Consider the following 26,991-nt stretch of genomic DNA (forward strand, 5'->3'; position numbering starts at 1 on the left):
TACGGTATCATGCCGTCATTAGCAACGTGCCTGGCCGGATCAAGGTCAGCGTTGATTGCTGCACATGAACTTTAACGCTCTGGTGCGTCCATCATTGCGATCGACCTGGCAGACTAGTTTCTGCAGAGGTGCGTGCGTGTGCGCGCGCCCTGCCCGATCTGCATTGGTGGGAAGAGGAGGAGGATCCTGCAGAGAACGCGCACCGTGACTTCTCTTCTAAGCCGCCAGGTCGCTGCTGCACTTCTTTTTTTCGTGTTGTGTGCAGTTATTTGACCGCATTTTTAGTGACGTGATATTAAAAAGTACAACGCGGGCGCGTCAGGAAAGCACCGCTTGTTCCGCCACCATCAACGACCTGCTTTCGCTATCTGATATGGACGCGCCTGGAGGACTGTAGCCATGGAGGAACCTGAGGAACGCTCGGATGGCTGTTTTGACGGACCGGTCTCCGCTCTCACCGTGGACGACGTGTACAAAATAGCCAAAGCGATCGGCACCGATGTGGAGAAACTTATCGACGCCTGCGGCAAAGAGAGCGTCGTCGGACTGGTCACGAAGACGGTGAAGGTGCTGGAGCTGCTGGAGAGCTTCGCGTCGAGAAACAACGCGCACACACTGAGGGAAGACGAACTGCTCAAGACCTTCGAGACCATACAGCTGCAGCAGCAGAAGAAACGCCTGGCAAAGGAAGCGGAGGACGGCAACGACAAACACGAAATACGGGTAAGACGCGCTGCAGGCGTGAGCTCCGCACGCACGAAAGAACTCCGCGTCAGTTATTCCAGCGTTAGAACGATATACTGCGTTGAACGTCATGACGGACATTCACCTAACATGCAGGAGACTTAGGTAAACGTTAGATGTACACGGAGGGACTTAAATAGGTTAAAAGTCACCCCGAAGGGTAAAAGGTTGTGACGGTCCCCAGAGTGGGTACGCCGCCAGGAACTGCCGCGGTTAGCTGGGTTAGCATGTGAAGCTAGCGCAACTCTGGGCGGACATTTGACTATTAAATTGAAATACGTAATCATAACCATAAATAGTAGAAGGAAAATATGCCTATGTTACCACGGGTTTCGCTTCACTGTGGAGTTTTAAGCATTTGAAATTGTAGTTGATAATATATGTCCATAAAGTATTAGTAACACTGTCAGTAGTGTTTACAAAACTAACTGTTGCCTATTAAACACTGTAATACATTTATTTTATTCTCTACAAAGTTCCCTGGGATAAATTAAGGTCAATTTTAACCTGCAGGTTATATTAACACTGGAAAAATTAGATATTCAACAATTATTAACTAAGAAAGAAGACTATTGTTGGAGATTTGGTATGATTACACACTTGCAGTTTTGGAAGCATTACATATATAAAAGCTGTTCATGTGCTTTGACAAATGAGAACATGAATTATGCTATTTTATAGCCATTGTTATTAACAAGTATTCGTTCTCAGTAAGTAAACAACAAGCAGAATTCCCCAGAAGTCATTATTTTCTGCAGTACTTTCAGCAAAACATCTGTATCTTCTCAATAATGAGACACACCCATTGAGACACAACGCAATTCATAAAATATTTGTATGCTTAAGAGGTTTGAAGTGGAACATCGTATGTCAGTGTCCCTCTCACGGCAGCCGGGGTTCATGTTTTTGTGCTCTCTTGTGCAGGAGCTGCATCAGAAAGAGCAGCAGTGGAGAAGAAGGTGTGAGGAGCTGCAGCTCCAGGTCCAGCAGCTCCAGGAGGACAGGGATGAGCTTCACCACAGGCTGAAGGGCAGCCATGCACAGGAAGGTACAATCAACAGCATTCACATTACTTGTTCCTGTTATCAGGAAGTCTCCATGTAGCATAAACTGCTGACTTCACCCAAAAAAAATTACCGTACTCAAGAAAAATAAGCTTGGATTGACCAATGGTGTTTTCCCTTTAATCAACTCCTTTTGAGTATTCTAAGACATAATATAAAAAGAATTAAAAGACTATAATGACCATTCTGCACAGTACTGCTGTGGAATCCCTGCTGAGCAGCTGAAGGGAAAAAGACTTTGAGCACAACTGGAGCCATTGTTTCATGAGAATGTTATAGATTTTTATGCATTAGCTTACGTCATTATTGACACGCTATCAGAACGTGTCACAGTTGGTTGTTACAGAGGCTGGACGAGGGGTTTCACATTCAAGCCTGCTTTCCCCCGTTATGTCATTCCCTCTCTTGAGTCATGGCGATAAGTCGATCTTCCAGGCTTTTGCTCCTCAGGGCCACGCTGAGCCGCTTGATTCGTCACAGTCACGTAAGTAGAAGGGAACACAAAGGCCAGTGTTGCAGAGGAAAGTACAACAAGGAATCTGCGGAATTTTGCTCATGGTCTCCGAGTCAAATGCGCGTGCTTGTAAGAATTTCAGAACAAGCACATTTTTGCTGTTTCACTGGTTTGTCTGAACACACCAGGAGCAGTAACGCAGTATGCAACAGCTTTAGATTTTTGTTTGCTCAGCTGCTGTATCAATTTCTTCGTGACAGACGTGACTGAAATCTTGTGAATGGCCTTTGTGTCTTTTTTGTCTTGATATAGAAATGTTACAGTGCAAAGTGCCCATAAACTTTACCTCTGGGTGAATATCACTTTCCAGTTCACTGAAATGTGTGTGTGTGTGTGTGTGTGTGTGTGTGAGTGCAGACCGTGTCCAGCGGCAGGAGCGGGAGGTGATGCTAAAGCTGAAGGAAGTGGTGGACAGGCAGAGGGATGACCTACGGGCCAAAGTTCAGCAGATCACCACCATCTCTAAAGAGGTGGAGGCGGTAAGGACATAAACCCTCGAGTGTGTATGTGTCTCACCTGCTCACACGGATAAACACCATAAACACTTCTATTTTCCTGTAATTGGCTTCAGTTGTGGGGAAGCGGTATGAGTGAGAAGCACAGGCGTTTACGTGGAGCTCTGTTACGTGTTATATCTCATTTGGCGATCCTTCAGGGCTGGGAGCGCTTCAGACATGGCAGAGAGGAGAGATTATCCACACGAGCTGTATGTAATTATGCTGCAAGTCTGGACACAGCTCCCACACAAACATGCTCACTGTGCATGTTTGTGTCTCAAGCCGGCACATGATTTTAATAGCGGTCATACGTGGGTGGGTCTTTGCAAGCAGCTTTGTTTAGTCTGTTGACTCAAGCCAAAAACTGAAACACATAATCTAAGCAAACTGAACTCGTTTCTCCCATTTCGCTCCAATGGACGCCTCAGATTTTCAGCACGGAAAAACTTGTGTTGATGTTATGCGCTGTAATTCCTCACCCTTACCTCCCTAAGACGTTTTTTTTTTAATTTGAGTTGCTTTTTGTTGAAAATCATTGTTTGCCTTAGGACCTGTGGAGTAGGTGTCAAACTGATCTCCCAGAGTTACATTTGTTCATAATGTTTATCCGTTTGTAGCTTCAGGAGCAGTTGGAACGTTTCATGAAAATGAACACAGAGCTGCACCACAAGCAGAATGTTCTTCAGGCCCAGCTGAGGAGCTCCGTGGAGAGGAAGGCTGACATGGAGGCCGACCTGAAGGAGAAAACCAAAGTGATTGAGCACCTGACCATGCAACTGGATAAAACCAACATCAAAGACCCTGTACTCATGCCTCTGAATTCAGTTTCAAACCCCCAAATATCATGTTTCAAAATGTAAACCTGGCACTTCTCCTCTGTCCCATCAGTCTAGTCCTCATTTGACAGCACCGGTGTCCCTGAATCAGTCAACAGGAGAGAGGAAGGATCCGGACCGGCCATGTTTCACTAAGAAGGAGGTGCGCGACATCATCTTTGAGAGGAACGAGCTGAAGACCAACCTGTTCCTGGTGCAGGAGGAGCTCAGCTACTATCAAAGGTCAACCTTTACCGCATTGTGTGGTCCTGAGAAGCTCCATTCATTTTAATTTGCGACTTGAAAATGATCTCAGTTTCTGCGTGTGTAGGGAGATCCTGAATGAGGAGAGGTGTCCAGGATTTCTTCTTGAAGCGGTCCGTTCTGCTATTAAAAAAAGGAGGAGGGTCATTAAAGCAAAGATGCTCGGGATCCCTGTGAACGACTGCAACGGCAGGTCTGTGTGTCGCACACCTCGCACTCACCATAGGCCCATTTCTGACCCCCCTCAAGAATTCTGAGAAATCTCAAAAGTCTTTTCCACCTACTATGTACTTTGGGAAAGTTTGGTTTGGGGATAAAGGTTTTTCAAACTCTGCATCTTAAAATCAAAGTTTGTTTTTTACAGCGATGATGAAGAAAGGTCATCGCTGTTTGGGAGCTCAGAAGTTGACAGTACAGAAGTTGATGGTGCAGACAAACCGTCCGAGTCTCGCATCAGAAATCTGTGAGTTACTTCTCAAATACCGGTTTTAAGGCTGTTTCGTCTATGTCTGTTGCTCAAAGACGCTTAAGTGAGGAAAAAAGAGATGATTCAAAGACAAAGAGACGTTAATGTGCTTCTGCTTTCCTTATTTTGGTCCCTCTGATATAGAGATCAGTTTGGCATTAGAGACATTTTCTCCAGAGATGCCAGTGGAAGATGATTTTAAAACAGTTTGCGTCAGGGATGTAGACAAAACACAGACACGGGACCAATGTCCTGAGATGATTCACCAGCACAAGGATTTCTTCTGACTTATCATAAAATCTTATTATTATTCCATTACTATTCAGATTCAGATTCACTTTTGATTGTTATGTAAATGTAAACTACATGTGATTAGGGAGTATTTAATGAGTAAAAACAACAGGTTGAACAGTTGAATGTTTAAAGGCTTTAATATTAAATTGTGTCATGGGGCTTTGCCTTCAGCTCCCTGCTGATGCCATCACTGTCCCACAATCCTCTCTGACAATCCTGGACTATATTAAGCTGTAATCCCTGATTTCCAGTCTTACCTCAGGTCTGTCTCTCCTGTTCTATCACCACAGCTTTGGCTTCCTGACACGGTCGGGGAGCGGGCGGAGTCCCACCCACATGAGCAGCTCGGCCTCTGCCTGGGAGATCATCGGCGACTCGGAGGCCACAGATGATGCTGAGCAGGGAGCACAGTGCTGACCACAGATGTTTCTCCATGTTTGCTGATCCAAGACAGATCCCTTCAACCCTCTCGGACATCCTCTTCCTGCATCAGAGTCAGAAAATCAGCAATCATACGGACATTTAAATATGACCCCAGTGTGTTTAAAGTCTCTACAGCAAGTCAGTTTTGGAAAAAAAAATTGTTTATGTCTTTTATTGAATGTCCTCCTCACCACATATTAATTGACTTTCAATTCAGAGTAATATCATGCTCTGTTTTAGTGTCTTTTTAAATCACACATAATTTATCAAGATATTAACAGGGATACTTTTTAACTCACTAAAATAGATGTTTTTTGTTTGAGTGTCAATCCAGTCTGAGAAAATCCGTAAACAAAGAAACAGTATTTATTTGATTTTCCAAAGCTTTAAATAAAACCAAAGACATTAGATAAACACATACAGTGTAGTTAGCTGCTGTACTACCAGGGGGCACTGTTTTCTTTTAAACGAGTAAACCTTGCAATCCCATTCTAAAATATTGTTCAATTAATTTTAATGAATGTGCCTTAACTTTAACTCAAGTTAAACTTAATTAATCTTGCTTAATGGACATTTTCATTCAATGAGCCAAAGTCTTTGGGAAATATTTGGTTATATATTGATGGTGAAGCCATAAATGGTTGCAAGTGTTCTTCCAGTGGGGGGGAAGTACATCTGTCCAGGCTGGCACACTCTCATTTCTTTATTTTAAAGGGAAACTATACATTTCTTTGTGGAAATGAGAAATATTAAATGTACAAAAATCACAGCTGTGTTTCCTCCAACAGTGTAGTCACAGAAAGATCACTAATTTTGTATTTCCTGACCAAACATGGCTTTCGCCTAAATGTGTGTTTTATTCGCATGTTTTAAATGACAAGCGTTTGCTCCAGATTTGAAACAGTATTTGGACGTGATCAGAATTATTACATTGGGATTTTTTGTTCTTGTAAGATTTCATGAATAAAAAAGTCAAAACTCAAATTCACATCTGAGTATTTTTTTGTACATTAACATGATGACCAAGGAAAATGACAAATATTCAGAAAGGTTGGACCCCGAACATGAGATCATCAGCTTTGCTCTAAGGACTTTTAAGGAGGACGAAGGCGTCCTTCATCACATCCTGTATGACTGTCAACAATGAATTCTGGGAAAAGGTTGACATTAGAGGTGTGTTTGTGTTTGAGTGAGTGTTCAACCATCTTTAAAATGTTCTGTGTGTTGCTGAATGGCAGGAAGTGGCTGTGACTTCCCCAGGAAATGGGAAGAGGAAACTGGGGGGGGCTCTGGCTGCTATAGCTGGAGGTGCAAGACGACTCAGGACAAGCGGGAGAGGTGGGATGGAGGGACGATGGACAGACACTGCTTCTGATTTTAAAGAGAATAAGTTCAGAGGATCCATTTAGCATTAACACGGGAGACGAAGTTGATCCAGACTTTGTTTCTTCTGAAATTTTGTTGCGATGAGGCTCATCCTCGGAGCGCTGAGTGCTCTGCTCTGCTGCTCATTGTCCTACTCAAACACTCTGGATCCTGCTGGGAAAAACGTCTGCCGCGGCATCAGGTAGCTTTAACTTAATCAGCACTGGTTTTAGAGATAAAAAAAGAATATTGGAATTACATATGTATGTATATGTACACACACATACATGTGTGTATTTGCATTTGTATACACATTCCTTAAAATTACATGACAATTTTCCTAGAGTGAGCATACTCATCTGTACATTTACCTTCTATATTAAAATTAGCTTATTCAGCAGCTGTCTGTTGTTTTCTGGTGTTTTTTTCCAAATCATTTCTTTCGTCTTTGATGTCTTTTGATGTAAACAGAGACCCCTCAATGCTGGTCTGTTGTACAGGATGGCGTCAAGAAGGGAAAGAATGTTCTCAACGTGAGTCTGTCCTGGGACATTTGTCTTTATTCATCCATCTTTCTGAGTGATTTGTTTTTAATCACACAAATGTGTGTGTGTGTGTGTGTGTGTGTGTGTGTGTGTGTGTGTGCGTGTGTGTGTGCGCGTGCGCGCACGTGTGAGCAGCTGTGTGTGAGGGCAAGCAGGCCTGCCTTAAGGAAGAGATCTGTGTGGATCCTGGATTGTGTCGATGCCCGGCAGGCTACTTCGGAGCTCAATGTCGAACACGTTAGTCATTCTTGACTTCTGTCAGTCTGATTTAATATTTTCTTTCCATTTAAACAAAATCCACAGGTTCAAATGTCTCTTTGACACTTTGTGAACTTGACAAAGAAAGTTTGAAAATAAAGATAACTAAAAGCTAAACTACCTCAAAATATGCAGGTTATTTTACCTTTATTTTGCATTAGCACAGTAGTTTTATTCATTTATCTGTTTCACTGTGAACTTTGGTGACCCCCCAGGCTGTCCTCCTGAGTTCTGGGCTCCCGACTGCCGCCAGGTATGTCGGTGCCACCCGCATGGTCGATGCCACCCCGTCACCGGTGAGTGCACCTGCAATCCCAACCGCTGGGGTCCTCTCTGCCAGAACTCCTGCAGGTGCACACGGCACGGTCGCTGCCACCAGGGAAACTGCACCTGCGACGAGGGCTGGTGGAACCCCACCTGCTCCAAACCCTGTCAGTGCGTCAGCGGGGGGTCCTTGGGTCTCGGCTGCGACCAGCTAACGGGCCGATGTCAGTGCCAAAAGGGCCACTGGGGGCCGAAGTGTCTTGTCTCTTGCAAGTGCCACCGGTCACCATGTAACCAGCGTACTGGCGTGTGTGAGTGCGAGGCGGGCTGGTGGGGGCCGAGCTGCGGCACACAATGTGACTGTGACCCCAGGCACAGCAGCTGTGACCCCAACAATGGACTCTGCTTGTGCCACCCGGGCTACAAAGGCCTCTTCTGCAATCAGGTGTGTGAAGCTGGGACGTACGGCAGCGGCTGCTCGGCCAGGTAAAGCGAGGACGGACGCTGGATTGAAAACAAAATATTGGACCAGTTCTGATTCTTTCCTCATCTTTAGCTGCGGTTCCTGCAAGGGTGGTCACTTCTGCTCCACCACGGACGGCGCCTGTGACGGCTGTGAGCCCGGCTGGAACGGCATTCGGTGTGACCGCCCATGCCCGTCCGGTTACTACGGAGACGGCTGCCGCCATAAGTGCCCGCGCTGCAGGAGCAACGAACCCTGCGAGCCAGTGAGTGGGAAATGTGAGCAGTGTTACCCGGGATGGAGCGGACCCAGGTGTGTGTCTGTAACTCAGCCAAATAATGGGCCAATTATGGGATGTTTTACAGTCACTTGCTCAGTGTTTATTGTTATTTTAAGATGATTCAAGATCACCCAGATACAGTAACTGAGAGAAACACCTAATGTTTCTTTTCATTCAAATAATAGTAAATTAGTAAACCATTTCTGTTGCTCCTCACAGCTATTATTGGATGTCCCAAATTTTACAAGCTTTAGCAGCTGTTAATTCGAATAGCTCAGTTCTGTGTTTGTGATGCTCTTATTTGTTTCCTCACCAGGTGTGAAAAGCCCTGCACTAACAGGACATTTGGGGATGCCTGCAGCTTCCTGTGTGGTCCTTGTTTCCATGGTAACTGCAATCATGTGACAGGAAGATGTGTCTGCCAGCCAGGCTTTTGGGGAGAAAGGTGATGTCTCTTCACCACCAGTGGCTATAAATACTTCTTGTAGACATTTTCTAAAAGTGTTGATTAATTTACTTTACTTTGTGACAATATACACGTCTGACTTCACAATGCTAATCAAACGCTTTGATTTCATGAGTGCTTCATGCCTTTCAGCTGTAACAGCAGCTGTCCTGTCTTGCATTTTGGACTGAACTGCTCCTCTTCCTGTGACTGTGGTGAGGGGATCCACTGCAACCCAGTGACTGGTGCCTGCCCCAGCAGTATGTCCCTCCCTCCCTCCCTCCCTCCCTCCCTCCCTCCATCCATCCATCCATCCATCCATCCATCCATCCATCCATCCATCCATCCATCCATCCAGTCATATTACAAGTACATTTAATAACACAGTGTATGTGTGTGGTTCAGGAGGTTCTGTCGTAGCAGCTGTTCTGGTTCCGCTGTTTCTGTTGCTGCTGGCTGTTCTATGCTGTTGTTTATGTTGTGGTGGACGTCCTGTCGAAGCCAAAGAAAGGTCTTTACCGCCCTTACCTTTATTGACATGATCTCTCTCTCTCTTACACACACACACACACACACCACACACACACACACACACACACACACACACACACACACACACACACACACACAACACACACACACACACACATTCTGCTGAGTTTTTGTTGTAAATACTGAGTTTCTTTATTTTCCAGGGCCGCAGTGGCTGATGGAGACTTGTTAGTTCGGATGAAATATCATGTGTACAGTGTTCTGGCTAACATCGGTGCTGCTCTGCCCTGTATCTCTGACTGGTCCTCTGGTTTGCCTCGGGTCACTGGTCAGTCCTGCTGGACACATTTCAAACATTCTAACATGCCCCTTGAGTAAAAAATATTGAATAGCAAAATCGCCAAAGTGAGTGATCATAAATTGTCATATGTGCTTCTATCAAACACCCACAGTGTCTCACCACGACCCCGAGCTGACCTTTAACCACAGCTTCATTGAGCCACCCTCCTCTGGCTGGGTAACTGAGGGGTCATCATTTGACAGCGATGGGGAAGAAGGCGAGGTGCTGTATTGTGTCCCACCAAGAGAAGGTAAGAAAACAAAGCCAGCAATCTTTATAGCATTTAAAAGCAAAATTTTCACTGTCCATTTTATTTTTTCCCCCAATCGCTGAACCTTTGTGTAGACATTGAGGCGGTGGCGGGCGGTGAGTTCCAGGAAATGAGCTCCAAATGTAACATGTTCTTAGACCCGTCCGGCTTCAGCAGTGAGGACATCAGCTCTCCCTTCAACATCCCTCGCACCTCCAGTATCGCCAAGTCAAAAAGGCCATCTGTGTCTTTTGCTGAAGGAACCCGCTTTAGCCCCAAGGAGAGGCGTGGCTCCACGCAGGAGCCAGGTGGTCTTCGGCGGGGGTTGATGATGTCTGCCCTCCAAAATCAGGGAGATGTGGCAAGAACTGGGGAAGAAGATGAGATGGATGAAAATGAGAGGGAAGATGGGATGGATGGGAAAGCTCCAGAAAGTCACGAAGCATGTTGCAAGCCAGTGGATCAAGAAGAACCTCGAGCCACATCGCAGGGTCGTAGGGGGCCAGAAAGAAGACGGACTAATTCCAACACAGCTGCTCCTAAGGGGACCCAGGTTTCAACCTCTGAGGCTGCGGCCGGCACCTCGGATAAGGTCACTACTGTCTACATGACCGTAGGCAAGGCAGGCCCAAAGGGCTGGAAGACGGAGTTAAACACGGAAGGCCCCGTTCAGGCCATGCTGCGGCGGCTCGGCAGCCTTCAGAGACAGAGAGAGCAGCAGGATTCTGGTAGACACAGACCTAAAGCCGTGGATGGGGTGACCAAACCCCCCAGGAAGAAGCTTGGGGCCCGGGCCAGTGTGTGGGAGCAGGGTGGGCCCTCTGGAACAGAGGTCAGCATATGTAAGCCAATCAGGAGAAAACAAGCTATGCTCGGCTCCGCTGAGGCACCAGCTGGGACTGAAAGGCCTTCGTCAGACAATGGCACACCGAAGAGGCCACTGTCGTCCATTTTAAAGAGCGTGCCCGAGGTGGCACCGGCCGAAGCGGGGTCAAATTCCCAGACTGACGGAGAAGCAATCCAGGGAGGTGAATCTGCCTCCGGGAGAGTTGAGAGCAGTTATCTTACCATAGGACCAGTGGGAGGAGCTGGGAAAATCACAGAGATCATCGCCAATGAGGGTGCGGAGCCCTGCTATGAAAACGTCATGATCCAGCACTCATAATGTCAGCAGGTCTGATCCAAACACAAGCGCCAACACATACCCTATCACTCATTCACTCACTCAGAAGATCAGCAACGCTGGATGTATTTGGAGGTTCAGCTGAACCAGTTCATTTTGTGATTTTACTTTGTTTTTGGTTGGCTGACAGTAAGGACAGACCCCTCCCACCAGAGACCATGATAAGAAACACAGCATCACATAACAAAAATGGAGCCATGGATGTGTTTTTTTTTATTTTTTCTGATCTTAAGGATACATAGTAAGTTCTGTTATTATCATAATGAAAAAATACTGTGTCTGGGCTGGAGAAATAAAGCCCAGCGAGCTCCAGGAGAGCAGAAGGTGTCAATATAAATATGTAACTGTGAATAAAGTAAAACACATGAGCCCAAGCTAGCTGGTGTTTCTGATTTGTCACAAATTAACATAGACATAAAAATGCATGCAATTACATACACCGGTGTTTATAAGTAACAGCAACACATTAAAATTCTGAAAAACTAAACATGCAAAAGTAAGTCACAAAAGGTAATAAGAAATAATAAATGTATACAGGTCAACAGACAACAGAGATGAGGTTGGCTGAACTTTGGCCCAGATCAGTTGAGTTCGGATCTCCAATATTTACTGAACCTGGACCTGTTGCTGACCCAAGACTGCCTGTTTCAAATGCACATACAAGTGACCGAAGATACACGGTCTCAGACTACTTCTCTGGCCTGGTGGGACCTGAACAGCCGAGCCAGTATTGGGCAATTGATCTGGGATATGGAGGTATTGCAGGGTCCACTCTCTTGGTCCTGAGGTCCACTCTGTAGTATTTCTCTAGAGGACGAAAAAAACCCAGAAACAACAAGAATCAGAATTTAAAAACTGGTTCACATAATCTGTAATGTGTGGAAGCAGATTGTATTTGTACTGTTTATGATCCTTTTCAAAGAATTCAATTCAGTTTATCTTATTGATAGAGCATGAGCTACAATCTAGATTCTCTGGTGCTGCAGAACCCAGAGTCTTACTCCCAGCTACAAAGTGCTGTGTTTAAAATGAATTACCTCCTTTAAAGAAGTATACGGTCTGTATGGGCTGATATTCCCGTCTGATGTCCCAGTACATCCTGTCACGTCTGGAGTCATAGTTTCCTCTGTTGTTCTGCTGGGACCTATCTCTCCTTCTATACTGGTCCCAATCCTGATCCCACATTCTGTCCCGGTCTCGCCCAAGCCTCTCCTCCAATTCCATCCTCTTCTCTGCTAACCTCAGGCCCATTTCCATCCCCCTTTCTGCCATTTCCTGTCCCATATTCATCCCCCGCTCAGCCATTGACCCCCAGAAGGGTGAACGGCTTTGTCTCCGACGACCCCACTGTTGTCCGTACTGCTGGTCCCACTGCTGTCCATACTGTTGGTACTGCTGGTACTGCTGGTCAAATCTGTAGTCGTTGCGGCGGTGTGTGGACCTCCAGGATGGAACATACATTCTGCCCGTCATGACGGCATCCACTGGAGAATTCAAGCCCTTCCAGTCCCTGTCTATGAAGTGGTGATGATCATGATGCTGAGGCACTGAAATCACGACATAAACATCAGCTCTTTAGTTGAATCTGACTTGCTTCCTCTCCCCAACAATCACAAGTGATTTGCAAGACAATCACTCACAGTTGGAGAAGAGGTCGCTGAGGAAGCTTTCATAGTTGTTGTAATAGACATCCGTGTAGTGTCTGAACAGCGTGGATGGAGATCTTTCTGACATGGTGATACACTCCTCATGAGATGGCTGGTGCAAGAACTCATAGGTGTAGTACTGATCACCTGCAGGAAGCGACAAAAGCACATTAACTGATTTAGGAGCTCATTAGCTAACTTCAAATTCGTTCAAAGCATCAGTGGCATGATGACAGTGGAATGGCTCGTGTAAACGTGTGCATGTGTTTGGTTTATTCATGCTGCACCTTTAAAAAAATAGACCTTCTCCCTTCCGTTGTGTCCGGGAGCAGGAAGAGCAAACGCTGCATCTATGTGATCAGGGATTGTATCGAAGCCTACGCTGATGTCTCGAGGGTAGTCGTCGTCTAGCACGCCATTGTCAAACCGCCAGTATTTGCTTCCCTAACAGAAGTTTAGATTGTTTAAAACGGTAATGCAATGGACCGTTGTGAGGGTTGTTTCTTGTGATCCCAACCTTGAAAATGTAGGTCTTTCCTTGGCAGTTGTAGCGTGTAAAGGCGGCGTCAATTGGCCCACTGATGCCCCACACATCCTTTATGAGCTTTGGATAACCAGGAAGAACTGTCTTGTGGTCCAGTTCAAAGAAATACTCCCCTTAAAAATAAAAACCAATGATGTAAGTGCACCCCCACACACATCTGAGAACGCAACGTGTACAGCTTACCTCTAAATGCAAATACGGAGCCATTTTTTACTTGCATAAAGGAGTCAAAACGCCTTCCGCTGCACACCACTGCATCCGGATCGGGGACATCTGTGGTGGCAGGGACAGTGGTGGTCTGTGGGTCAATAGGGGACGGCTCGGTCACCTTCTCATCCAGAGAGCTATGCTGCATCAGGCCTGGGGGTTTGGTAATTTCCAGAGTGACTGCTGTCTCTTGGTGCGGCTTCGGTCTGAAATCGGAGGCAAGCAGCTGTGTGGGCCTCACCCGTCGGCTGTTGGCAGGAGGAGAGGAGGGAGTGGTTGCCTCAAACAGCTCGCCCTCGTCGTCATCCTCCGCTATCACAAACGTGTCTCCGCGAGCTGGAGGGAAAGACGATATCAGCGGCTGCACTGTTTGGACTCTCAACATGAGAGAACATTGTGTAAATTGGTGTTCTTACTCAACATCCCACACACAGGCATATAATCAGAGCAGCAGCTTCTGTAGTATTTGCACATGGAGTCACACTGACACTTCTTCTGAGCGTCGAAGCCATTCTCACAGCGACCCAAACAGGACTCTGTAGACAGACAGAGGACAAGAGTTACGTCACTGGACTGACTCAAAGTATTTGTTTACTGCATTCACTGTATGACCACTGTTATTCCCTTGATTGGTTAATTATATTAGGATAGATCTAAATGGATTAGATGCACCACGAGGGTTTGACGGTGCAACAGGACGAAAATGGGACACATTGTACTCTGACTAAATATTTAGATGATTTGTAGAAAGAATCAATATAAAAATAAATATAACTAATAGTATATTCTGTTCAATGTCATTTTGATGTGAATTATTGTAAATAAATATGTTTTGGAGAAACACAAATCCAACCACGTCATATAAATTTACATGTATATAAAGTAAAGTCTACAATATCTTAAATGCATTTGTTCATGTACAGTAGGTTTATGTTGTCAAAAAGAGTAAATATTAAAAGAACATGTGCTACTTGCTTTATCAAATGGCTTAGTCTCTAACTAAATCCTGAAGTATCTACCTACTTTTCTAGGCTTAAAAATGTCATATTTTCTTTCTTACCCTCATCAGCAAAAGTTAAAGCCAGCGGTGCAAACAGCAGGATGGTCCACACTCTCATGTTGCCTGCCCAGTCTGAGAGGCCAGAATGAGAGCAGCAGTGATAGTTATGGGAAACATGTGACAGTGAACCCGCTCCTCTGTTTACTTTAACCTTATTAGCAAAACCTCTGCAGACTTCAGCAAATAAACAGCGATAAAGGGATCAATGGCAGCGTTTGAACAGGCTTGTTTGCTGGGTTCTCGTTGCAAAAGATGACACAGTTACACAGTTTTATGTATGTGGGCTAAAAAATTAATGATGAAAATACACCATCATCTCTTTGGATGCATTTGACCCGTCCCTCAAGCCCCCACATGAGGATTATTCGTGCATACTGTAAGAAATTCAATGGAAAAACACACATCTCTACACTGAATACACAAAATAGCTGTCAGATTCACAGATATTTATGTCCAGGGATGACTGGAACCATTCTTATCTGACCTCTTGGTCAGTAATAGCAGAGACTTCAGGTTCTTTGTAGCATTTCCAACTGTCTGATTAAGCCCTTCCAGTCAGTTCAGATTGTCACTGCGAAATATTCCTGAAGTTTTGTTTTTTTTAAAAGAGAATGCTTCTTTTCTGTGCACTGCCACTTTACTTGACCCCTCAGTCGCTTCTGTATGTCTAGCTCTGTCAGTCTGAGCCCTTAAACTTAAGGGAAGTTAAACAAGCACATCCTGCTAACTTCCTGCTGGACAGCATCCCTGCAAGTCACTTTAAAGATGTTCTGTTGGGCTCAACATTGTATCTTTTGGTAATGCATCTCTAAAAAATGTTCCAACGTTTTTGATTTTGTTTTTGTAATAGACATTAACTCTAATTTATTCACATTTCCCCTTCCTTTCCACATTTTAAAATTTTAATAAGGTTTACTGTTAATACTTTGTACATTTTAATGGAACCAGTGTGTGGTGTAATACATAGGATCGTCCAGCAGAAGGCGCTCGCCATCTGTGGTCATTATAAGGGGCTCTGAAAGGCTCCAGATTCAGGATCCGGAGTCGGTGCGGAGACCTTGAGCAGATACACAGATAGACTGTGTGCTGACCAACTGATGCGACAGGCTGGGAGTTACCGCAGGACAACGGTGATTTTTTTAAAAAAAATAGTGCGCTAATGCGGAAGTCGCAGGAATCCTGTATGAGAACATACAGATCATATTTGCCATTAAAATCAGAGAGAACTAATAAAACGGGGGGAGAATCAATTATAGGTTTTCTTCACGGAGACACGGAGGTTTTACTCTACGGGATTTTAGCCTGAGGTCCCCTGTGTCTGTTTGTGTCCGAGCAGATTGTGTGCATCACATTAATCCGTCAGCCGGTGGGTTAAAGGAGACAAAGCGGCAGCTGTGGCGCGCTAACGACGATGTTTCTGTTCCTGTTCGTGTGTTTTCTGCCACAGGATGAGGTGATGTAATTTTTCAAAGCTGTCGGCGTTGATTTCCATCAGAAATCTTGGATGATCCAGGACGGAGGACCAGCGAGGCCTTGTAAACAAGCGGATAAACCGACGCGCTCGACTCGGTAGATGCTCTTTTCTCTGACGCTCTTCCTGTGGAGGCTCTACCGACACTTCGCCACCATGTTCAGCTCGGAAAGGCTCACAGTCCCCGATTATGTCAGCCGGCTGCAGAGAGGTAGGAGCGGCTCTGGCTCTGGCTCTGGCTCCGATCCCAGAGCGGTCTCGCCGGGCATCGCCGCGGACATCCAGGAGGTGCTGGACACCTCCCTTCCGGCCCTGCGCGGCGCCATCAGGAAGCTGAGGACGGGCAATGAACACAGTCACTCTGAGGAGACCCGCACGGCCATCGCGGAGATCTTCCAGCTGGTGGAGGAGGCGTGGGTTTTGCCCACTGTAGGTCGTCAAGTGGCCGAAGAGATCTGCAACAGGATCCGGCTGGAGGGAGGCCTGGAGCTGCTGCTGCAGCTGCAACAGACACCAGACGTGGAGATCATCTATGAGTCTACAAAACTCCTGGAGCAGATCCTTGTCTCAGAAAACAGGTGGGGAGCAACATTTCCATGTGCACAGCATGCCAGAGGCCAAAATGGGAGAGCTGCAAAGAACAAAACAATTATAAAAGCCGAACAACTAATAACAAATTCATGATGAGCTATCTCACATTCTTGTGTGGATTTTTGTCTCCGTAGTTAATGGCATTAACCAATTATTGGTAAATCGATCCCAACAGCTTGGAAGTGTTTGTGGTTTTTTCCTGATCTATCTTGAATTTTCAGCGATGCCATCATTACACTAAAACATTTCTGAAATTTATATTACATACACTATTTATGTTGTGTTTACTGTTTATTAGCTGATTCTACTCAAAATCTACAGATGTGTTTTCACCAGCAACAAATCACCAAAAATCCCAAAAGAAAAACCCCACAAGTCTTACAACTACAAACTTATGTTCCCAGAGATTACTTGGCCAAAATGGGTCTTGGAGTGATCCTCAACCTGACCCGGCAGCAGGAAGATGCACAGCTGGCACGGAGTGTCTCAGGGATCTTGGAGCACATGTTCAAGCACACCGAAGAGACGTCCATCCACCTCATCTCAAACGGTGCCCTGGATGCCCTCCTCTTCTGGTGCCGCGGTACGGATCCCACTGTGCTGCGCCACTGTGCTGTGGCGCTGGCCAACTGCGCGATGTACGGAGGCCATCGTTGCCAGAGGTGGATGATCGAGAAGCAGGCAGCGGAGTGGCTTTTCCCCTTGGCTTTCTCCAAAGAAGATGAGATCATTCGCTTCCACGCGTGTCTGGCCGTGACCGTGTTGGCGACCAACCGGGAAATCGAGAAAGAGGTAGTGAAATCAGGAACCCTTGAGCTGGTGGAGCCATTTATCGCATCGCTGGATCCGGATGACTTCCTCCGCAGTTTATTAGACAGTGCAGACTGCATGCAGGGTAAGACAGCAGCTGATCTTCAGCACTTTTTGCCATTACTGGATGGCAGGAGGGTGGAAGGCAAGTGCATTGCTGCGTTCTACCTTTGCGTTGAGGCCAGCATCAAGTCACGGCAACGCAATACCAAGGTACAAGCATTCGCCGCCATCGATTTGGCTCCAATAACAGGCAGTAAGTCCTGAGGCTTTGCTGTGACTTCATCTTTTCCTTTTTCCAAGATATTTCAAGAGATCGGAGCGGTGCAGAGCCTAAAAAGAATCGTCATGTACTCCAGCAATGGAACAGTGTCCAGCCTTGCCAAGCGAGCGCTGAGAATGATGGGGGAGGAAGTCCCAAAACGCATCCTGCCCTCTGTACCCAACTGGAAAACCTGCGAGGTGCAAACATGGCTGCAGCAAGTGGGTTTTAGTGCTTTTTGCAACCGTTTCCAGGTAGGTTCTGCGAGATTAATCGAGATTTAACTATTGCATAGAATGGCTATTATCATATGTATATATTTTACCACTGTTACTGCGCAGGAGCTTCAGGTGGATGGAGACCTCCTGCTGAACATCACGGACCAGGATCTGAGTGCCGATTTGGGCATGACTGCTGGTCTCACCCGGAAGAGGTCAGTGGTGAAATTTCCACAGGAGCCTTTGGCTGAGCGCCGTAACCCCTGTGGTCTCTCAACTCATCCTGCAGGTTTCTGAGGGACCTGCGCGTGCTGAAGACATATGCAAACTACTCCACGTGTGACCCACACAATATGGCCGACTGGCTATCCGAGGTGGACCCGCATTTCCGTCAGTATACCTACGGCCTGGTCCAGTCTGGAGTTAATCACAACAATGTCCAGAGCTTGACTGAACAGCAGCTTCAACATGATTGTCAAATAATAAATGGAGTCCACAGAGCAAAGATACTATCTTGCAGCCGTAAGCCCTTGAAACCGAGCCACACGGACGCCCAGCCTGCTGGGCCCGATGTGTTCGTCAGCTATCGTCGGACCACTGGCTCTCAGCTGGCTAGGTGAGAACTGGGAGACGAGTTAAGAGAAAATCATCTCCAGTTTTCTGACCTCTCGCTCCGTGTTCTCCCTCTGAAGCCTTCTGAAGGTTCATCTGCAGGTTCGAGGATACAGCGTCTTCATAGATGTGGAGAAGCTGGAGGCTGGAAAATTTGAGGACAAACTGATTCAGAGTGTACAGAGGGCCCGAAATTTCATCCTGGTCCTGTCGTCAAGTGCACTCGATAAATGCAAGGGAGACACAGCCATGAAAGACTGGGTGCATAAGGTCAGAAGTTTTTCTTCTTGGATTCTCTAAAATACTGAACGTTATGTTCTAACACATCAGAATATGAGGGTTGTACTGTACATTTTACAGACACTGTCTAGTGGATTCTTCGCTTAACTTAAACCTTTCTATAAGTTCTATATCTTGAATATTTGCTTGGTCTATGTTACATTTTTAGTTTGACTTCACCTGAGGAAATCGTGACATTATTCTGGACAAGACATTGTGGATTCTGAAAACACATTAATCTTGCAGGAGATTGTTACGGCTTTGAACAGCAAGAAGAACATCGTCCCTGTCACGGATAATTTCATCTGGCCTGATCCATTGTCTCTGCCTGAGGACATGAGAGCAATTCTTAATTTCAACGGCGTCAAGTGAGTCATGAAATCCTCTGTACAATAAACTGAAGCTGTGCTGAATAGAATTACACTTAATGAGTTTAAAGTAAAAATGAGTTTAAAGGAGGGTATATGACATTCAAGAAGCAGCTTTTAGTCATCTACTACATCATTAGGGTTATGTGTTACAAGTATGTTTTTTGTTTATTAAAAACAACTAAACTATGGATTAGAAACCCCTGGTAGACTCATAATCTAAATTATCATACACCTGTTGCTCTTTCTTGTACCAGATGGTCTCATGAGTATCAAGAAGCCACCATAGAGAAGATTCTTCGCTTCCTGAAGGGACAACATGACCAAATGGACAGCCCAGTCACTTCCAAAGGACAGAAGAAGAAAGAATAAGATGCCAGATGTAAATAGAATTTGACTTGAGATAAAGTATGGCGCCAGCTTCTACGTAGATCAGTTAAACAACCTAATTATATTCTCATGATTTTCCCACAAGTTAAACAATTGGCCAATTATATTGCAAACGGTAAATGGAAACTTGGCTGCAGATATTTAAAGAGCTAACAGTGATGGGTTTGTTTAATAAAATGCAGTATACGCCTCAGGAAAAAAATAAACTATGACAGGGCAGCTGACATCATCACCCGGCAAAATGGTCAATATTAATATCATAAATCATAATCTTAATGACAAAACAGGCAGCAGCTTTCTGCCAATATTTCTGTTTTGTTCCCCTGGGTTTATGTGTATGGATAGAAAAAAATGTTTCTTTAACAGAAGTCTCTCCAGAACTGTGCATTTGTACTCTAATGCCTCTTTTCTTAGGCAAAGACGGTGATATTCGTAGACCATGGAAGGGGAATCAGTGTTATATTTCATATACTGAAAATTCTGGATAAATGAATCCTGTTGTTTAAAAACCAAGAGAGCAGAGATACCAGACCATTTATTGATCTCACAGAATTAAATTTTTCATTCGCTACAGTCATTAAACTGCATAATCTAGTCAGTTTGTACGATTTTGCTTCATTTTGTTGTTGATTTAGCTTCAACAAAGAAAAAATATCCATAGAAATAATCTTCTGAGTTATTACTCTGCTTGGAAGGTTGGTTATTGCGCATTTATAGGTCATTAATATGTTCTTTTTTCTCAACATTGTCTCCAATAATGTTACACAGTTGATTTCAGTTGTTACTACCTCTGCTGTCGCCATTCACGTCTTTGCTCTGCACTGAACAGATTTTTTGAAATGGGTTTAAAATCTTACTTTGAGCCCTGACTGGTGCTTTATGAACATTCATGAATCAATACTGTGCTGTGCACCCTCTGCCTTACATGTTTTAGGCCTTGAACATAACTCCACCTTGGCGATGTTTCTGATCAAATCCATCATTGGACTGGGCTTTTCAGTTTATGATGTGGTGGAAAATGGTTTCTAGCAAATGTATTTATCCCAGAATTGGTCAAATGAGTCAAAACCTGTTGTAAAGACTAAAATGTAGCTGAACTAAAAATGCATGGAGTGAAGGTAGCAATGACTATGTGCTTCTGTATCAGTGGATGAAACAAAACTAAGGCTGATGATGACCATCAAAGATACATGTGATGCTCAAATAAATATGCTGTTATGTGTTAACTAAAGAGAGTTTATTGAAATCTTGAATGCAACAACTATTATGTAGCATCTTTATCTGCTCTTGCCTTACTGCTGTTCTCAGAAATTAAAACTTACTGTCATTTAATTTAGGTTTTTATTTTCTCACTGTGAAATATAATTTACTGAAACTAAAATTTAAAAATCACTCTCGGTGAGCCAGACCCCCACTGAGCAGGTCATTTCCCCACATATGGTGACTTACACCCATAGTATAGTATATATAGGCAGTAGTAACATAAGGTTACATTAGTGGGTTGCTTTATGATGAAAATCACTTGGTGTCGGAAGTCCCACCAGAATCCGGAACATTACCAATATTTAATCAGCTCTTCGTTGGTACATCATCAGCATTTCTTGAAGTTTTGAGGTATTTTGCTAACAAACAAACGGACAAACAATGATTGCTAGATAATTAGAAGTCATATGACTTCCTTCCATGGTGAAGGTACTAATATGTTTATGAAAATGCAAACAGAAATGGGCTAATCCAAGTTAACATCTAAACATCAAACCTCTAAAGCAATACTTTGAAACAATCTAGTCCCATTCCATCATTAAAAAGAATAATTTAAATGCATTATTATAAAAATCAAAGATTAATTGATATTAATATTCAGCATTTTATTTGAAAAAAAAATCTGTTAACCTGATCTAACCATTCATACAGTTCATTTCAATTTCATTGTAGCTCTAAATATCCCTCTGAGTTTGTTTTTGTGGGAGGAAGCGGACTTGGCCAGATTGTGCATGTGGTGGCTGGAACAGTGCTCTGGGACTATCCAGTGTGGAGCTGGGAGTGGGAGGAGCACACTTGCTGGACTGCTGTTTTGTTTCAGAGCAGAAGACATGGACATTTGTATTTTGCTCTAACTCCAACTCTCTAACTGCAGCAACGTTTCCCATTTAAATAGTTTTAATGGATTTATTGTTTTGGATGCCATTTGATGCTGGTTAAAAAGCCTTCATGGGATTGATAGTTGCTGATGTGAAAATAAGCCCTTCTGTTCCATAGTTCAGACTGGGCGAGCTTTTGTCAGAATTGCTCTGCCACTAGTTCTGGTTCCTGTCCCACCAGAGAAGTGATGTTCCATGTCCTAGTAGAATTTGTCAGATCTGCCACCCAGTCCACATTACACTGGACCATGATGGTTCCTCTTTGACAAAGACATACTTTACTTTGCTGTATGGCTGAAATGCTAATGGAACTCATATATGTACTGATTTCCCCTGTATAGTGCAGAGCCTCAAACTTATAAAGACAATCTTCTGCTATGGCAGGTGACACCTTTAATGATCAGGGGTTTGGATTTGTTTCTCAACAAATTACAGCCTGTAATCAATAAAACTCAATATTTAATTCACTGAAGTCTGTGTCATATTTAACATATTTTATTGAATATTGCATACATTTGCATAGATTTGTAACCTCCCCATGACCCCGAAAGGGATATTCATCAAGAAGATGAGATATATTTGCAAGCAGTGAGGAATACTTTTGTTAAGGTAAACATGTCAATCTGTGGGATGTAACAAGAACTAGTTCAACTAAAATGGCATAAAAGAGATTAATGTGTATAAGAGAAGGATAAAAGAGTTCTTGCTGCTCCCACCATAGATACTGTTGACTTGTCTCTTGTCAGGATTAAGGGCACCTGCTTAGAAGGCCCTGTGATCTCTTCTTTTATCGAGACAATGCAGGACCCTACAGACATTTAAATGTGAATCATAATTTGTGATGTATTTGTCAAGTTAGTTACCGTATTGGCCCGAATATAAGACGACCCTGATTATAAGACGACCCCCACTTTTTCAGTCTTATTTCAACGCAAAAAACACCGTCTTGTATTCGGGCCAATACGGTAATAAGACCACTTAGTAAAGACAAACTCACCCAAATATTCCACTCGGGATAAGGAGGACAATGGCAGCAAACAGGAAAGAGAACCCTTTCATGAAGCTCAGGGTGGCTGGGTAGAGGTTGTTGAAGATGGATAGAGAAACCAGAACCAAAAGACTCTCCAAAAAGCCAATAACAGAAAACATAACACCTAGAAAATGAGTAAGAGTCTGTTTACACAGAGTGTAGATAATCAGACCAAATTTTCATTACACCCTTTGGTTCAATTACATGGGAACATCAACAATAAATACTTTTTATTCAAACCATTTACTGCATTGCTCTTTTGGAATTCCAGTGCATGTGACTCACCTTGCTCTGATGGACTAACCATCTTGGACATCTTTGACTTGAGCACAGCTATAGGGACTATGTACATAAGTGACACAACATAACCTGAAGACACATAAATGATACACAGTAATATTGGTGAAGCAGGCAATAGGCATTCCACTAAATGTACTTGAATGCAATAAAAACATATAAAATAATATAAAATAATATTTATCACTCTTTCATTTTTTCCAGTTTAGACAAAGTTTGCTTAACTGTTGTCTTATAGTTATCATATATCCCAACATACTGTATATAAGACATCAGGAGTTAAATATCCACATTCTCTTACCTGTGAACATAAGAGCTGTGGTATTTGCCACGGAGAAGACCACCTGGCCTAAAATGGTGGATATCAAACCCATGACAGCGATCGAGGATTCTGAGATACAACTCTGCATAACCTTCAACGCCAGGAGACTGACAAGGTATGCAATGTTCTGGACTGCTGATCCATAACCAATGAGGTCAGGCCCCCAACACAGCGGTGAAGTCAGCTCATACAACACGTACAGCGATGAGGTGCCGGTGTTTGTGGTCATTATAAGGATCGCGCTCAGCAGGTAAAGCCACAGCCTGCTTCTTTGGAATCTTCCTCCCTGGCCACTGACACTGCCTCCTCTTGAGAGGAGTCGCCAACAGGCTTTATAGTTGTCAATGCTGAAGAGCTTCGCACTTTTGTCTGGCACGATAGATTCACAGACGAAGAGGTACATATACAGTATTGAGGTCAGGTGGACGGCTAGCGTAAACCAATAAGGGTAAAGGTATCTAAACAAGGGAATAAAGATGCATGGGTAGTGATTCAATCATGTAAACACTTGACAAGAACGTACAATCACAAAAATGACGTACCCCTGCGCTTTCAGCCATTCCCCTCCAATGATGCTTGCTACCATCCCTGAAATCCCCAGACAAGCTTCCAAGATAATGAGTCTTAAAGTGAGTGACTTTTCATCAATGTTAACAGCCACGTATGAATAGGAGATAGCCATGAGTATGTTGGAGTCACCAAAAAGTCCGCTGATTACCTTACCAATCACAAAGTAGAACACAGGTAATCTCAGGTAGATCACCAATATATAAAGTAATGCTTGGAGTGTGAAGCCAAGACTGCAGAGGAGAAGCACAGGTCTCCGACCTGCTATATCACTCCATGATCCCAGGAGGGGTACCGACAGCAGACCCACAGAAAATACCCCAAGATTCATGTATAGGTTCCAGTGGGCAGATAAGGTGTCCACCTCCTGCAAAACAGGAGCAAATATAATGAAGACAACAAAACATGAGACACAAGAAGGGAGATTCAGAAGTGGATTAAATAATTTTCATCTTTTCCTGATAAGCTAAAGATTTAACACACTGAAAAAAGCAAAAGTCCTTCAGAATAATTGACTATTGTGGCGGACACCTAGGGGCGTATCTCACACCCAGGTGAATATGGGGTGAGGGGTGTAGTTAGCCCCGGTTAGTCAATGCACTGCTCGATGCGCCTCCGGTTAGTGGTTGGTGGTTGATAAATAAAGACGTCAAAACCATTTGCTCTGTCCAAGTCGTTCCTTGTCCTGCCACACTATATCTTTTTCCTAACAGGAATTTTTAACCCTAATGATAAGCCTTAGGAAAACCTTGAATATTGTATCGCATTATTCCCAAACACCTTGTCAGTCTTTTAAAAATGCTTCAAACTAAAAAGTCTGTATCAAGCTCTTCAGACTTCTTGTAAATTAGAGGTAATGACACATATACACCTCATACGTTGTCTCCCATTTAAATGGTGCATTTTAAAAATCCTGAGTAACAGGGCCATATGTTCTTCAAACCTGTTCTGTGATTACAACATGTCTTGCAAAACTTTATAATAAACAAAACGTTTCTCCTGTCACTGTAAGCAACTACTGTAAAAAAGATAAACATAACAGTCCAATAGAAACAGAAATCTTACCTTGGATAACTATGACCTGGATGAATGAGAATCTACACAGACATCTAATAAAGATGACATTTTAAATGGTTACTAAACGTAGTTTCCCCAGGTGTAATGTGTAGCCATTAGACAGGTAAAAGCTAAGTTTGACAACAGAGTACATCATTGTTTGCGGTAAGATGTTGTACCTCCTGAAGAGGATCCAAAGGCAGAGACACGTTGCTGCACCCAGACGTCTTGCTTCCGTTGTAGCCGACCTCCGCGCTGACGACTTCGTAGATGTACTGCGTGGTCAATGATGAAGTGGTTGTCACGGCGACGTTGGTGAGCAATATCAACGGCTCCACAGTGATAAACGAACACAACTTGTAAGGCGGTGGTTTGAAGCAGGCGGTCTTTGTTGCATTGTTGGTGCCATCAGTCCTCGCGTCGTCGTCGCCTGTCGGCGCAGGAGTCTCGCTGCTGAGGATGCTCGCCCTGTCCGACTCGTTCATGTCGACCAGCTGCTAAAAAGATAAAGGATATAAAAGAGAAGGATAACAGGGTGTTTTTGCTCCCCTTCTGAACACACAAATCAATGGAAGCCCCGCGGGACACACCGAGAGCAATAGGCGTGGGTCTCCGTCTGTTGGATCCGATATTTTCAAAGTTACAGAAGTGTTTGCGCTCATGCCCATGTGTCGCATATTCGGGCCATGAGCGCACGCTTCAGGAGGATATGCTAAGAAGTACCGGTAAGTGTTTCTTTTTTGTAGTTAAATACACGGCAAAATACATATGATGGTGATACAATGACAATATTGTCCTTCATATTTATACTGAATATTTACTTTTTCTTAGAAATTTGCCAGAAACTTTATTGAGGAGTTGTTAAGAGACATTATGTTGTTTATTGTACTGAGTTATGATGTGTAATTTTCAGTTATAGTTTTGTTGACTAGGAACTGACATTGTCATCTGCTTTCTGAATTTGGGTCACTTGAACTTCGTCGTTTTTTTTTCTTGTTCCGTTCCCGATGATCTCACAGGAAGACGTGTATGGTTCTTGTAAGTCTCAAATAAATATTCCCGGTTAGGTAAAAGACTTTTTCTTGTCCCAGAGAGGATTCTTTTTTCGGGTTCAGCGCAGGAAAAGCTGCAAAAACTTAACAGGAGTATTTTCACTGTCAGACAAAGCAAAGACACACTTCTAAGCATGCAGCCACATATGAAAAGGAGGCAGCTAGTACCACACTGGTGTCACCTAAGAGTCTGCTAATTATCTTGGCCAATGCACCAAAGACCATAGGCAACTTTAGGTACAGTACTAAAAGATAAACCACAGCCTGCAGGGCCAGGCCCAGATTGAAGATGAGAAGCACGGGTCGGTGACCTGCTACATCGCTCCATGATCCCAGGAGAGGCTCCACCAGCAGGCCTATAGATATGTTCATTAAATTAATGATTGATGCTGAGGTCTACTGTGCTGTTATGGATTGTACCTCCTACAAAAAATGGTAGTTAAAATCAGAGAGAACCTGTTCTAAATTATTCATCATGGTAAATGTAATATTTTTGGGTATGCTTTTAAAACATTTGCACACCCTGGAGGTTAAGGTAGGGGTAAACTACTTTGCACAACTTTTAGCTTAAAAGTTTTACTGCTTTTCTGAACAAAAAGCTGGAATGCAAGTAGTCAGCGGGTGTTTGCTATTCACGAGGCCTTAAATCTTCTTCTAAGACTTTACTCCTCCTCCTCTTTGAACTGGCATACATTTTCTGGAATCAATATACTGAAATAGTCGATCAATAGAGACCAAACCAGGGTTTGAGTCTAGTATTCTTTCAGTGCACATACTTCTATTTAGAGAATCGTTAAGTACCCTGAAGGAGTGCCTATGCTTGTTCTTTTTATCCAGACTTTTTCCTGCTGAAAATGGTCGTCTGTATCTCAGCATATTCTATTCCTACTCCTACTACAATAACTAGAACCATGTTTTTTTTAAATTTTTAAATCAGTTGAAATTACAAACAATCCTACAGCACTCATTTTCATTGGTGTTCATTAGCTGAAGCAATGGCCATTTACACCCTATAATCAATTACCAATGTAAGAAAATACATGTTCTTATGTTACATGGTTGTTATACATTTTCATCAGTTTCAACACTGATTTTGTAGTTT

At 43.9% G+C, this 26,991-nt stretch overlaps 5 protein-coding genes and 1 long non-coding RNA gene across 7 annotated transcripts; 4 read left to right on the forward strand and 2 right to left on the reverse strand.

Moving 5' to 3' along the window:
• Positions 1-173: 173 nt before the first annotated feature.
• rilp (Rab interacting lysosomal protein) lies at positions 174-6,065 on the forward strand. Of its 2 annotated transcripts, none has more exons than XM_057049224.1 (8): positions 174-723; positions 1,669-1,792; positions 2,680-2,801; positions 3,437-3,571; positions 3,708-3,877; positions 3,966-4,091; positions 4,263-4,361; positions 4,949-6,065. In XM_057049224.1, exons 1-8 carry the CDS (start codon positions 400-402, stop codon positions 5,073-5,075), a joined length of 1,227 nt encoding a protein of 408 aa, XP_056905204.1. In that variant the 5' UTR covers positions 174-399; the 3' UTR covers positions 5,076-6,065. The 2 variants fall into 2 exon arrangements, with proteins under 2 accessions (XP_056905204.1, XP_056905203.1); XM_057049223.1 differs by having other exon boundaries at positions 177-723; positions 3,437-3,622.
• A 322-nt stretch (positions 6,066-6,387) lies between these two features.
• On the forward strand, positions 6,388-11,340 carry scarf1 (scavenger receptor class F, member 1). Its single transcript, XM_057049459.1, has 11 exons — positions 6,388-6,648; positions 6,918-6,979; positions 7,127-7,228; positions 7,465-7,999; positions 8,070-8,288; positions 8,573-8,701; positions 8,855-8,961; positions 9,107-9,212; positions 9,397-9,521; positions 9,646-9,783; positions 9,879-11,340. Exons 1-11 carry the CDS (start codon positions 6,548-6,550, stop codon positions 10,946-10,948), a joined length of 2,694 nt encoding a protein of 897 aa, XP_056905439.1. The 5' UTR covers positions 6,388-6,547; the 3' UTR covers positions 10,949-11,340.
• Positions 11,157-14,544, reverse strand: vtna (vitronectin a). The gene is made up of 8 exons (XM_057049461.1): positions 14,424-14,544; positions 13,780-13,899; positions 13,340-13,699; positions 13,130-13,269; positions 12,900-13,056; positions 12,607-12,759; positions 12,004-12,513; positions 11,157-11,773 (listed from the first exon to the last, which is right to left on the reverse strand). Exons 1-8 carry the CDS (start codon positions 14,479-14,481, stop codon positions 11,655-11,657), a joined length of 1,617 nt encoding a protein of 538 aa, XP_056905441.1. The 5' UTR covers positions 14,482-14,544; the 3' UTR covers positions 11,157-11,654.
• An 893-nt stretch (positions 14,545-15,437) lies between these two features.
• Positions 15,438-22,037, forward strand: sarm1 (sterile alpha and TIR motif containing 1). The gene is made up of 8 exons (XM_057049460.1): positions 15,438-16,472; positions 16,890-17,508; positions 17,599-17,811; positions 17,899-17,990; positions 18,065-18,391; positions 18,468-18,657; positions 18,913-19,034; positions 19,292-22,037. The coding sequence occupies exons 1-8, from the start codon at positions 15,997-15,999 to the stop codon at positions 19,404-19,406; spliced, it is 2,154 nt and encodes a 717-aa protein (XP_056905440.1). The 5' UTR covers positions 15,438-15,996; the 3' UTR covers positions 19,407-22,037.
• Positions 22,038-22,044: 7 nt separating this feature from the next.
• On the reverse strand, positions 22,045-25,524 carry LOC130534856 (proton-coupled folate transporter-like). The gene is made up of 7 exons (XM_057049462.1): positions 25,428-25,524; positions 25,017-25,331; positions 23,757-24,148; positions 23,194-23,672; positions 22,881-22,964; positions 22,563-22,719; positions 22,045-22,373 (listed from the first exon to the last, which is right to left on the reverse strand). Exons 1-7 carry the CDS (start codon positions 25,512-25,514, stop codon positions 22,328-22,330), a joined length of 1,560 nt encoding a protein of 519 aa, XP_056905442.1. The 5' UTR covers positions 25,515-25,524; the 3' UTR covers positions 22,045-22,327.
• On the forward strand, positions 25,269-25,913 carry LOC130534857 (uncharacterized). Its single transcript, XR_008952978.1, has 2 exons — positions 25,269-25,562; positions 25,857-25,913. It is a non-coding gene; the product is annotated as an uncharacterized LOC130534857 (long non-coding RNA).
• Positions 25,914-26,991: the final 1,078 nt, after the last annotated feature.

This window comes from Takifugu flavidus, chromosome 12 (genome assembly GCF_003711565.1).
Source record: "Takifugu flavidus isolate HTHZ2018 chromosome 12, ASM371156v2, whole genome shotgun sequence".
Lineage (NCBI taxonomy): Eukaryota > Metazoa > Chordata > Actinopteri > Tetraodontiformes > Tetraodontidae > Takifugu > Takifugu flavidus.